The 12,567-nt window shown below is 58.4% G+C and overlaps 1 protein-coding gene across 1 annotated transcript; it reads right to left on the reverse strand.

The window, feature by feature from the left end:
* Positions 1–1,790: 1,790 nt before the first annotated feature.
* On the reverse strand, positions 1,791–9,469 carry LOC132318636 (mesothelin-like protein). The gene is made up of 13 exons (XM_059826577.1): positions 9,424–9,469; positions 8,934–8,965; positions 8,405–8,454; positions 6,617–6,766; positions 6,428–6,518; positions 6,187–6,335; positions 5,453–5,675; positions 4,864–5,019; positions 4,542–4,675; positions 4,135–4,268; positions 3,864–3,964; positions 2,600–3,629; positions 1,791–1,873 (listed from the first exon to the last, which is right to left on the reverse strand). The coding sequence occupies exons 1-13, from the start codon at positions 9,467–9,469 to the stop codon at positions 1,791–1,793; spliced, it is 2,379 nt and encodes a 792-aa protein (XP_059682560.1).
* Between the last annotated feature and the right edge of the window lie 3,098 nt (positions 9,470–12,567).

Genomic DNA, 12,567 nt, shown 5'->3' on the forward strand with positions numbered 1-12,567 from the left:
GCCTGGGGGGTGGGGGGATGCTCAGTGCTAGCAGGCAACTGTTACGCAGCTCAGGGTTCACTTTTAGGTACTTCTCTCTTTCAAATCACTCAAAAAAAAAAAATCACGTGTTCTGTCTGAAGGGAAGGTTTCAGACTCTTCAGAGCGAGATCTTTGCCTTTTGTACAGACCAAGCCCAGGTAAGGCCCAGCGGTATTACTGCAACATAATCAACGTCGATATTTTACTGTGCAACCCTGGTGGGTTTAAGGGTGAGGAAATTGGCTGTTCCGCATGTTACCGATGACATTTCTCAAAGAGCCTGATCTCTTGACACTGCCGAGAACTCTGAGTGGGGGTGAAGTTTTCCGGCTGATTGTAAAAAAACAATGGAACTAAGTAAAAAAATGCCAGAAGCAAATGGATGAGTTGCTTTTGTCTTCTCTTCATTCAGGCTGCCCGCACCTTTGTGTCTGCAGGTATCGGTCCAAATTAAATGGTCAGGAACCCCAGAGATGCTTGTTACTTTTCTTTTGGTGTTGACTAATCAAGTCTAAGGGCTGAGGTCATTCTCAGTTTCCTTGTGGGGAGGGTGTAAGAACTTTGTATAAGACTTTCAACACTTCTTTTTCCATTCATTGGGAATTTCTGTCCAAAAAAGCCTCAGTGCAACCTGTATCCAGCCCCTGAAATCCCCGTTTTCCTCCAGGAGGAGAGCCTGCCTGCAAAGACACAGATTGTCCATTGTCATTTATTGGCCATGCTTTACAGAAAGAGAACAGGACAATCAGGTCTGTCCTTCACTCCGGACTTCTGGGTGGCAAGAGACGCTTCCCCACTGTCTGCATCCCGTGTGCTGGGGCACTAGCTAAGGTGGGAGAGGGCCCAGTGGAAGTCAGGCAGTCTGTGTTTTTAAGAGTATTGATCCCCTGAGAGAAATCTTGATTTGTTTCTTCATGCCTTGACTCTCTCTCAACAAATGATATGCAAGAATCTCCTCAGCCCGTGGAGAATGAAACTGGTAAGTGGAAGATCTTCAAGTTGGAGGGAGAAACACTCACTTGTAGTAGAGCTATTGGAGGAGGAGATACTAGCTAATGAAGAAAATCAGAGCAAAAGAAGTGGAAACTGTTTAGATTTAAGCAAGCTAGAAAAACTACGATGCAAAGCACTAAACACATCAAAGAACACATTGGATTAGGAAAAAAAAGTTGATTGATATTTTATTTTATAGCATTGCAACAGTAATCAAGATAAACTATCTTCAGTTAAATCATCCCTCTAACTAGGCTTCGCGTAGTTTGAACAAATCTTGATCAAAAATCTAAGTTCATGAAACAAGTTAAATGTAATTTAGTGGATCTCTGAGCTTTCAGACTGCATTGCTGGGCCATATTCTGCTTCTCCTGCAACGGCCAGTAACTCAAATCCCTGAGTTGTCCCAGTGTTTCAACAGATCCTAGTGGGACTGCTTAGAAGTAAAATACCACTCAGTGCGAGTAAAGCTGGCAAAACTGGGCCTGCTCTCAGCGTTAATGCATTGCCAGACCGGTCAATATTGCTGATAATAGTGTTACATAGAGCAACTAGCTAGTGAGTGCCTGTTGGGCTTCTTTGGGCTGGAAAAATCTGTCCTCCTTTCACTGTCCAGCCTCAAAAATAAAAAAAATTCTGTGCTGGTATCAAATGGACAAACTCTATTCCTTTCCTGGGTTTCTGCTTTTCAGCAGGGAATTTGCCAGCACCGTTATTTTGCAGGTTGGTGAAAATTAAAGGAGGGATCCAGTGAGCGTGGTGCTGGGGCGGCAGTGTCAGAGAAGCCCTCGCAGCAGTGAGCTTCCCACGGCTGTCGTCAGTACGGGCACTAGGCAGGAGGAGAGTCTGGATCCCGATCCTAGGTGGAGAACACAGGTGCGAAAGAATTGGATTATCCAGACAAACAGCACATAGGAGCTGTCAGGGCAGTAGGGTTGCTTTGGGATGTCAGAGGATCGCACGTGTCAGGACAACGCTTTTCTGCCTTTTGTGACATTGCCCGTACCTGCACCTCAGGCACCGACCTGCACCCCAGTTCTGGCTGTGAATAGTCAGCAGGACTGAGTCTTTCCTTACTTTCACCAACGTAAAGCAGGAGTAAATCTCTTTGAGTCATTAAAGCTACGGATGTAGCTCTGTCAGGTTAAATAACTTCAGATTTCAGGGCTTTTACAGTGATGCCTATTCAGAAATTACCTGCAGCTAAAATACGGAAGGCCATATCCTTGCCTTGTGAAAAATAAACAGTGCATTGGCATTAAGTGAATTACTCCAGCCTTCTGCAGAGCAGCTGAGGGGTGCTGCCTGCTCAGAAGGCGACATCTTAAGGTGCACATTGCCGGACTTGCAGAGCACATGGGATCTGAAGGCAGTATTCTCCAGATCCAGGGGCTGTAACGCCCTGCAGAGACCCGGCGCTGCCTGTCTAGCCAGGAACTACTTGGGGTTTCTACTTTGGGGACAGCAGCATGCTGATGTTGAATCTGGCCAGCAACAAGGTGAATCAGCTACTGCTTGTTGGTGAAGACTCCAGCCTCGCCATCGGTTCCTAAGCCTTTCCCGACTCCGAACATTCACGCCTTACCAGCTTCAGGTTGCAGGTTGATGTATCCGCCGGGTGTTGGTCTCGGTGGCTCTGGCACACCTGTGGGTGTTTTTTTAGTGGTCTCACTGCTGGTGGTGGTGGAAGACGGGCCGAGAAATGCCGGAGGGGCACCCGTTTTGCAAGCCAGTGTTGTAGTCTTGACCGTTGGGGAGACAACACTCTTTTGGGTGGAGGCGGTGGAGTTGGGAATCGGGGTGGGCTTGTGGGCAAGGAGGTTCGTCTCTGTGGCTGCGGTGGCAGTGGGTGCAGAGGTGGAGTTAGGGACAAGGGTGCTGGGAGTGTAGTGGGTGCTTGGTGTGGCGGTGTTGGGGTTGGCAGTACCCCCAGGTGCTGGGGGGTTCGTGGACACCAGTGGGGTGCTGGTGTTGCGGGAGGTAACAGCCGGGTTAGTAACAATGCTGCTGGTGGTGGCGGCCCCGCGCGTGAGAGCAGGGGGTGGGACGGAGCTGGGAGAGGTGGCGTTGGGGTTGACAGCAGCGAGGATGGTGGTGAGGAGGGTGACAGCGGGGGGGGTGGCCTTATTTGAGGTGGCAGACTGGTGGATGGAGCACGGGACGATGGAGCCGGTGGTCGGGGCAGGTCGGGCGGTGGAGGTGGCAGCGGGACTCCCGGCAGCACTGGGGGCAGTGGTGTAAGCGCGTGGGGGAGTGCTGTGAGGGGGGGTCGGGCTGACGGCACTTGGGGTGGGGGTCTTGTGGGGGCCGGTACTTGAATTAGTGGTAGGGTGGCTGCTAATGGCAATAGGGGTGGGGACGGTGGGGAGGGTGGTGGGCGCGGGGACGGTGGCCGTGGGGGTGATACTGGCAGAGGTGGTGGGGTGAGGAGGGGTGGCCGTCCCCGTGGGGCCGGGCTCCTCCGTTCCCCCTTGCAGGCCAATTCCTAGGGTACAGTCCAGTTCCCGCTGGGACTGCCTCTTCACCCAGCGCATCACCGAGGTCTCATTTTCAGCTTCCTTCAGGTACGGGAGGTTTGCCCCAAGCAAATTTTTCACGTCCATGACGCTGAGTTTCTGCAATACATGTACAACATCATCTTAGTTCATCCTCACAGACGGAATTGCCGCAAAGTGCTTTGCTAAATGGGGCTGCAGAGCAAGTAATAACTTCCAAAAGAAAATTTTAAAAGGTAAAAAAGTAAGAGAATTGGTGATCTGATGGGGCTCGGGCCTCGAACCCCACTGCGCAGCCCTCGACTAGCCCTGCCCTTCAGCGGGGAAAAGAGCAGCAGCGTACCGGGGACGTACCTGCAGTTCCTCGGGATTTAGGGCAAGAAAGGTGTCCATGTCCATGTCTATGGCAATGCCAGCTTTAGCCAAGTCTTTCAGGTCCTTTGCTGGAGCTCCACCTTAAAGAAAGCGTACGGGGCACCTAGACATGTGCAAATGCTTCCAACACTTTTTGAGAGGTTTGGGAGACTGCTAGATGTGTCCCAGGGGTGTCTAAACCCCCCTGGCCGAGGAAGAGATATCTGACCTCAGTCGCCGTGGGAAGGAGGGCGAGGGCTGAAACACCTACCCAGGTATGGCCAAATCCGGCAGTAGTACCCCCGGGTGATGCCAGCCTGGCCAGCAAAGGCCTCCTGGGCTTTTCTGTAGAGTTGGTCCTTCTTGGTTTGACAGCAAGAAGAAATGTTTAATTGTCCAGCGGTCCTGGGGAAGGGAGGGTCACAGGTTAGAGCTGGGGCCACCACCCCAAACCACAGCTAAAACCCTTTTGTTGGCCAGGGCAGATGAGTGGTCTGGCCCCGCTCGTGGTGCCGGTGGCTCAGGCAAGAGCTGGGAGCGGGATGCGGCCATCCCGCCGTGCTGCCTGCGTGCGGGCAGAGCCGAAATGGAGGTGGGGATCTGCTATCCCACTGCCCACTTCCCCCACGGTCCCAGGAGCCCCGCAGGACTGAAGAGCATCCCTAAAAAGTGGCTTACCCAATTGCTTCTGGAGGTATTTGCTCAATCTGCTCCTCCTGCAGATTACACAGGTTTCTCCCTCCAATTTTCCGAAGCAAGGGCCCGGTCAAGGTGCCCCCCAGGGCCAGGTACCTGCTGAGCAGCTGCCGGACCTGGGAAACACAGTTCACATGGTTGCACGCAGGCAGGGAAGGAAGATGCTCCCGCTAGAAACATGCATGGGTTGCAAAACCTCCGTGCCGCCCTCGGGCACTGCCTTCGCCCCGAGCTGGACTCGGGCACCGAGCGGTCCCGGTTTGGGTTCACCAGCACCCGTCCCCCGCTGCTGCCGCGGATTTACCTGGGAAGCCCCCCACTTCCCATCCGAGGGGTCGAGCAGGGCCGAGAGCGTGTCGCTGGATGTCACCGGCCACAGGCTGATCTCCTCCACCGTGTACTGGCGGGAGAGTGGCCCGAACAGCTTCAGCTGCTCCTCAGGGATCCCCGACGGGTAGATCTGTAGGCCAGCGAGGCAGGAAAGAGGGTCAGGGAAGAGGGATGGCTCTCCTTCTGTCTGTAATAAGACCGAGGTGCCCTCCATACCCTGAGGCAAACGCCAGCAGCTGGACAAGCACTGGCAAACCTGCCTCTTTCTGCTTTCATAGCAAATGCCACCCTCCTGCATGCTTTCCACCCCGCTTTCTTCATCCGACTCTTCTCCCCACCTCTTTCCCACCCTCCTGCCTTCCTCCCTCAGCCGGGCCACTCTCGGCTCCCAAACTTCAGGGTTTGGTGCTTCGCAGGGCAGAAATGGGTGCAAAGGACCCGCTCGGGTGCCTTCATCCCTGCGGCTGGCAATGCCCGTGTCCGCAGCGGGTCTCGCCCGTCCCGGAGAGTGCCCACACTAACGGGGGGCTGTGCGGGGGCTCCTGCCCCGTGTCACCCGTCACCTGCTCCAGCTTTTTTTTCACGACCCAGAAGTACTCCAAGGTGAGGGGCTGTTCCAGCAGAGGCTCCAGGTTTGCTTTTAAAACCTCGTTGCTCAGGCAGAGGTCAAACTGCTCGCTGGTGTCGTAGCTGATGATTAAGAAGTCGTTGGAGATGGTGCTGGCCGTGATGGGCGCGGACAGGCAGCCTGCGGGCAGGGAGGGCACGTCAGGCAGACGGCGTTTCCTCCCCTCCCGCCTGGTCCTGGTGCTGCCATGGGGCCCCAGAGCCCCTCAGAAAAGCCCCGGTGAACGAAAAGGGAATTGTAATAATGCGGCTCAAGCCGTCCTGGCAGGCGGGACTGCGAATCGTCCTCCCATCCCCTGGGTCCCCGACCCGTGAAGACACCTTATTCGCTTGCATTCCTTAAAGCTATTCCTGAAGAACCTGCTGAGGTTTCTGCAGGCTGTGTGCGCTTTGTCCTGTTAAAGGCAACTAAAACCGCTCCGGTAAGGTGAACCCTTTCCCACGTCACCCACACAAGCATCCTCCCCTGGTGCTGCCCCTGCTCCCAGGTAAGGGCAAACACCCCAGCGTGCTGTAAGGACATTTCCCTCATCTCCCCAGTTACCGTACAGGAATCCCACAGCTTTCTGCCCGCTCCTGTTCCCCTCCCTGTCGGCACCCAGATGCCGACCAGCCCGGGGGCATTTTTCCTCCCCAAGAGCTCCGGACTGGCCGCGGTGAAGGGAAACGCTCACGGTCTGCGCTCCGCTTCAGCCTGGGATGAGATGAAGCCGACGCTGCTGCCAAGGCCCTGAGGAGGGTCAGGGACTTCTCCCGCTGGGAACGTCCCTGGCTGCCGTACGCGGCCGCGATGCTCCTGCCGAAAGCCTCCCGCGCTGCCTGCCGGGGACGCAGAGGGTGCTGGCTCCCGCAGCCTCAGGGCTGCCTGGCTGATGGGCGACTTGCCCCGAGGTCTCGAGGAGGGGGCTTACCTCGGCCACCAAGCTCACTGTGGTCCGGTTCAAAGCCAGCACGAGCGGCCCCAGATTTTGCAGAGTCTGTAAATCCCAACTCGAAGGATCCCTGCGGCCGTTGGGAGAAGGATCAGCTCAGCACCCTCACAGGTACGCCATCCCACCTGATCATCGCCCACCCCGTAACGGCAGGCAGAGGCTCCTTACCCATACGCTGTGCCCCCCGCGAGGAGCACGGCGTTGAGGGCGTCCCGCTGGGCCCCCGTCAGCGCTGGGCAGAGCTTCAGGTTCTCCAGGACTCCGGGGTCCGAGGCTGTGATGGTCTCAGGCTCCATGTCGCACACCAGTGCCCCGAGGCTGCCGAGCTGCTCAGCGCGCAGGCGGCTGCTCCTCACCCCCTGGGAGAGACGACCCGGCCCTTGTAGGAACACCCGGCACGGGGCGTGGGGGACCCTGGCCGCCCCCCGGCTCAGCCCCCACTCACCAGGCAGGCCAGCGCCCCGCGCAGCAGCCCCGTCCGCCGGGCTGAGCCCCTGGGCAGCAGGTCCAGGTTCCCGCGGGAAGCTCGGGCGTAAAACGCTCCGCAGGTCCCCCCACGCACCTCGGCCGCGCTGCGGGGAGCAAGAGTCAGCGCGGTGGGGAGGAACGGGGCGAAGGGCTCCTCGTGTCCAGGCAGGAGATCTTTAATGTTGCTTTTGAGGGGGGCACGAGGAAAGTGGTTTTAAATGGTCGCTCCCTTCTGAGCAATGAGCTGATGACCTGCGCGGGGCTGGGGGGTCTCCTCTCACCCTGGGGAGGACACCTCCGGCATGGGACGGGGGCTGCCCTGCCCCATGCACCCCATGCCGTGGCCAGCGTGGCCCCAGCCTCGGAGAGGAGTGAGGTGAGGACCAGGGGGTCTGCAGGGCTGGAAATGCCCCGTGCGGGTCTGAAGGTGCCCGCAGACGCAGGCGATTTTCGTAATACTCTTCTCGCGCAGAGCTCCCGCGGGCCCCGGGGCGTGCCAGGGCCATGCCGGCGAGTGCTGGATGGCGTGATTCGGCACCAAAACCGCAGCCGTGTGCGCTGCCCTCAATACTCACTCAAAGAAGAGCAGCAGGTCCGGTGGGTACCTGCCGAAATCGGCCGTCAGGTTCTTGGCAGCGAGCAGCCTGGCCAGGCAGGACAGCTGGGCAGAGAGAGGCTTGTCTTGTCAATGCCAAGGCAGTGAAAGCCCCTTCGCCCCGACACCCCCCTGCTCCCCGTGCCCCATCGGGCTCTGTGGGGTCTGCAGCCCCCACCCCAGCTCACCTGGGCACCGTTCAGCTCCGCTGTTTCATTTTGCAATCCCTGGGCAAAGGCGAGGATGTCGGCAGCGGGCAGGTCGCTGGCTGGGATGCACTGGAAACCTTGCAGGACGGAGGCTGAGAGGCTGCGTTGGGGAGGCACGGCTGCACTTCACCATCCTCTTTAGCTCCCCAACACCCCGTGGAGGATGAACCCGCTCACTCCCTTGGGAACCCCCTTCACCCTGACCATGGCTCCATGGGGTAAGTGGGAATAACATGGGGTGTCATGAAAATGTCCCCTAATGCCGGTGCCGGGGTGGTGCCAAAGGGGGTGCCCGGCAGCCGTGAGGGTGCCCATCCCCACGGCCGGGGTGGTGGCAGAGGTGCCCACCATACCCTGGGCTTTGGGTGAGGGAGACACCATTAGAGCCAGGATTTTGGCTCTGGGGAGGCTCCTGTGGCATCTGCGTCAGCCCCGTAAAGGAAAGGAAATTCTTGGTGTGTTTATGCTACAACAAAAGCCGCTGCAGCTGAAATCCCAGCCCAGCTGCCAGCACCAGAACCGGCTGCACAAGGCTCTAAATCCTCTCCAGCCCAAGGGACCTGTCACAGCAGCTCTGACGTGGATATGGGGAGAAATGCAACCTCCACCCTCACCGGCCCCACTGCCTGCGCCCCCCTGAGACCCCCCTGCTTGGCAGAGACCCCGGCTGGGGCCGGTACTTACTCAGCGTGTTGCTCGGTGGCAGACAGGACGGCTCCGACGATCAGGGCAGCCTGGGGAGGAGGACGGGGGACGCTCAGCCCCAGCAAGGAACGGGAAAAAGGGGTTTTAGACAGAGGGACGGAGCGGGGAATGGGAGCTGATCTGGCCGGTGGGCCTGGATCGGTGGCTGCCCTGGGTTACGCGCCGGGGCAAAAGCCACCACAGCCGCTCTCGGGAGTGGGGACCCGCCAACGGCGGGGCTGTCCCTGCTTCCCCGGAGCTGGGGGGACTGGCTGCCCGTCAGGTTTAGCCTCCCAGCCCTCGGTTTGGGAGCAGGGCAGGGAGGCTGCTGGGCAGCGGGTGAGCGAGGGACGGGATGGGACAGGGTCTTGGGCTGCACAGGGGGCCAGTGGGGAGGTGATGGCTTTGCCTCCCTGGAGTTAAGGACTGGGGGCACCACAGCAGCTCTGCCGCTCCCGGCACCAGCCACGAGGTTTCGGCAAAGCCCTGGTGTATTCGGAGCCGCTGGAGCAGCCGGTGGTTGACTCACCACTGCTGCTTTCACGAGGTCTGCGGAGAAACCTGGAACAAAGCGGGAGTGGGTTATAGAACATCCATGACCGCTGGTCAGGGGCTGTTCTAAAGCAGCTCCGGGTTTAAAGTCTGGGAAGGGCATTTTCTTTGTCAATTTAATAAGTTGCAGTAAACGCTGGCGTGGCAGAGAGCAGCCCCCGTACCGCCCTGCAGCCTGTGCCAGCCCGGGCAACCCGGGGTGCCTCGGGGTGGGTTTAGAAGACAAAAAATGATAAATCTGCCCCTGGAAATCTGCCTGTGCGGATTTCTAACGCAGTGCCGGCTGCAGCTGGGAAAAACTCCCTCTGCCTGTGGATGCTGACAGGAGCACGAGGCAGTGCGCAGGGAATGCCGAAGCCAAGGGGGTTGGGAATGAAAAGCAGCACGGGCTGGAGCATCCCCAGTGCCGGGGGGTGGAAGGGGGTCCTGGGGCAGGGTCAGCTTTAGGGGGACAAGACGTAACTCACGGAGGCAGAGAGCGATGGCTGCCGGGGCCGGGGCTGCCCGCACCATGCTGCCTGTGCTGGGGCTTCGTCCTCGGTGTGGGTTGGGCGAGCACAGAGCGCAAACGGGGAGCCGTGTCCCCGCTCTGGGACGGGGCTGGCTGCCGGCCACGCTGGGGAAGGAGTGGGGGGGTCCTGCAGCCGATTCCCTCGGCTGATGCTGGAGCTGTGGGAGCAGGGCGGCTCCGCGTGCCCACCCGTGCTCTGAGTGCCCGCACAAACCCCCCACAACCAAGGGAGAGATTTTAAATCCTATAGAACAGAAAACAGAATTTCATTCTCCATCCATCATTAAAAGAAACTCCCCAATAAATTGTCCTCTCTGACACCCAGAGCCCTGCTCCCGCTTGTGCCCTGCAGGTACAGGGTCCCCCTCCGTCCCCTGGCTCTGCACGGGACCACACCAGCACAGACTGGGAGAAGTCCAGTGTAACCCAGTGGAGGAGCACCAGCAGGCATTGCCCTCCCCCTGTACCTGACTCCACACCCCTCAGCTAGAAACCCCCGAGAGAAAATAAATCCCCGCTCTAGAAATGCCATCGATGGGCTGCTCAGCGCTGCCCAGAGCAATTAGCTTATTGCCCTTCGAACTAGATGCGAGTAATTTTTTCCGCTAAGTCTCATTACGTTCCCTAAATCCCACCGGTGGCCTTCCCGAGTCGCTCTCCGGCCGGGGGGATTTGGCTCGGCGCTGAGGATTCGGTGCCGCTCAGCCGGGGAAGGTGCTCACCCACCTGCGGTGGCCGGGGATGGGCAGCACCGGGGACTGCTCGGCACTTATCTGCTGCGGGGTGGGGATGTTGCTCTGAAAACGGGGTGTGACGGGGCCGTTTCTCAACAGTGTTTTGTAAAGCTGCTTTCTCTCCTGGTTGTGGTTTTTTTTTCCTTTGTAAAGGGTCACTTTGAACTTTGGGGCAAATGAGTTAAATCCTCTGGTTTGGTAATTTCTGTGCTCCTGATGGAGACAAAGGTCCTCCCAGTTAGTGAAAAACCTTTGAGCTATTCAGGGGTGTATTTTATAGGGCAACTGGTGTGCAGAACAGACAAGTCCTCGGTGATGGGCTCAGCACCCCTCCGGGAGTTGCTTCCCTCACGCCTGTCCTTTTTGCCTTGACCACGGACAATCCCGTTCCCTTTTCTCCCTGGAATTTCTGATCCCGCTCTGAAATGCCCTCCACAGCACATGCCATGAAGGAGACCAAAAAGAAAGGAAGCAAAGCCTTTCCCAAGGCTGTGTGATGAAAAACCGAAGGAGCTCGACACTGTGTGGCAGCAAGTGCGTTATCTGTGCATTTATCCCGGGCAAAGAGAAGGGCGAGAGCCGTCGGCAGCCTGGCTGCACCCCCAGCTCGGCCGGCTTTGGGGGCATCAGCCTTCACAAAGGGTCTCTGGACCTGCCGGCGCAGCGCTGAGGGGGGTTTACCATCCCCTGGTGCCCCCGGCCGGTGTGCCCATCCCTGTCCCCCACCAGTGTCCCCATCCCTGTCCCCACCGAGCAACCCGCCCTGCAGCACCGGGGCTTGGTCAACGCCCGCGGGTGTTTCTGGTTTCTATTTTAGAAGGATTTGCTGCAAAAATAGCTCTTGTTGGAGTGGTATAATTACAGGAACTTGTTTGCTACGAGGCTGCTGGTGGGACACGGCCCCTGCCCCGGGCTCGCTGGCCAGAGGTGGTTGGAGCGGGAGGGCAGAGGCACATCGGGGCCCCTTTGCAGGTCGCCGCGTGCACCATGTCCCCGCCGAGCTTAAAACTGGCCCCGGAACAACCCCAGGGGCTGTGGAGGAGCAGGCACAGGAGCATCCACCCCAAACATGAATGTGCCGGGAAGCACTTGCCAAAGTCCCTTCCCCGGGGACTTGGCGGGTCGGTGGTGGGCACTGCCGGAGGCAGGGAAGCTCCGGCGGCATCTCCCCTCCGCTTAACCAGCTGCTTCTCCGCCCTTGCCAGGTTTACAACCTTAAAAATCTCACAACACGAAGACTGCAAACGATTCCTTTGGGTCTTCGCTCACTTTCCCAGCTGCTCCAGCCCAAGGAACGACCACTGATGTACAAGAGTTATACAGAAATCATGTGTGGTGGCAGCTTTCCCTGTGCACCCCCCGAACACCAGCAGCTCCAGGGCTGCTCTCCCATTTCCTTAGAGCTGCGGTGTTTCAAAATTAGGAGTTTTTCTTCCACCTCTGCTATTTGGCTCGGAACAATCCCAGCTGCTGGTGTTGGCTGGGGCGGGCAGCGGGCAGGGACGGGACGGGACGGGGCAGTGGCATGTGCCCCCGTCACCTCGGGCATCCTTGGTCATCTGTGTCAGAGGTACTAAATCCGGGAAGGCTTTAGCGGTGGTTTCGGCCAGGGGGATTTCAGCAGGGCGAGGATGAGCGCCGGTGCTCACGCAACAGGTTGGCCGGGTTGGAGCCCTGGGGCCGGTCCCGCTGTGCCGGTCTGGGCTCATTCCTGGAAGCCCCTGGCACCGCACCGGCCACGCTGCAGCAACGAGCCGGCCCACGCAGCGCGGCATGGATTGAGAGCCCAGAGGGTAACTGCAGGGTGTATAGGTAATGGTTTACTACTGTAACATGCAACAAGGAATAAGGTTTATTCCAAGGTGTACAGAACATCACGAGACACGCACCCGATCACAACCCGCCCCGGTCCGAATGTACAAGTGGATTCACACACGACGCAGCAAATGGCCCCGCGGCAGTGACGGCAGAGAGGAGGGAGCAGGACTGGACGCAGCACGGGAGGGGAGCCGGAGAAGGACGCCTGGAAAACATCTCTCTGCAGGGTAAGGAAAATATATATTTATCTCTGATTCCTGCAATGTCGGGTAGAAGTGCAAGGCGCGAAGGATGCTGGGTGGGGCAGGGTGCAGGGGCTCCTCAACGCAGATGGTGGGGTGAGCGCTGGGTGCCAGCCCCCCAGCATTGATGGTCCATCACTGTCCCCTTGTGCACAGGCACCGGTGCATCCGCATGTGCCACCCCCAGTGACCGCCGGCCCCACGGCCGAGGGCAGCCTCGTCCCGGACGCGTCCCCCATCACACAGCGGGGACTGTTCCCACACCGGGGCCCATGGGAAGGGAAGGCTGTGTCCCGTCTCCGATGC

Source organism: Gavia stellata, chromosome 18, assembly GCF_030936135.1.
Source record: "Gavia stellata isolate bGavSte3 chromosome 18, bGavSte3.hap2, whole genome shotgun sequence".
NCBI classification, from domain to species: domain Eukaryota; kingdom Metazoa; phylum Chordata; class Aves; order Gaviiformes; family Gaviidae; genus Gavia; species Gavia stellata.

What these genes read in the sequence shown, in the direction of transcription:
- LOC132318636 (XM_059826577.1), bottom strand. Translation starts at nt 9,469, where the DNA reads ATGGTGCGGGCAGCCCCGGCCCCGGCAGCCATCGCTCTCTGCCTCC. An exon ending in TGAAAAAAAAGCTGGAGCAG is followed by an intron (nt 5,020 to 5,452) that starts GTGACGGGTGAC and finishes GCTGGCCTACAG; the next exon opens with ATCTACCCGTCGGGGATCCC. An exon ending in CCGGATTTGGCCATACCTGG is followed by an intron (nt 3,965 to 4,134) that starts GTAGGTGTTTCA and finishes GCTTTCTTTAAG; the next exon opens with GTGGAGCTCCAGCAAAGGAC.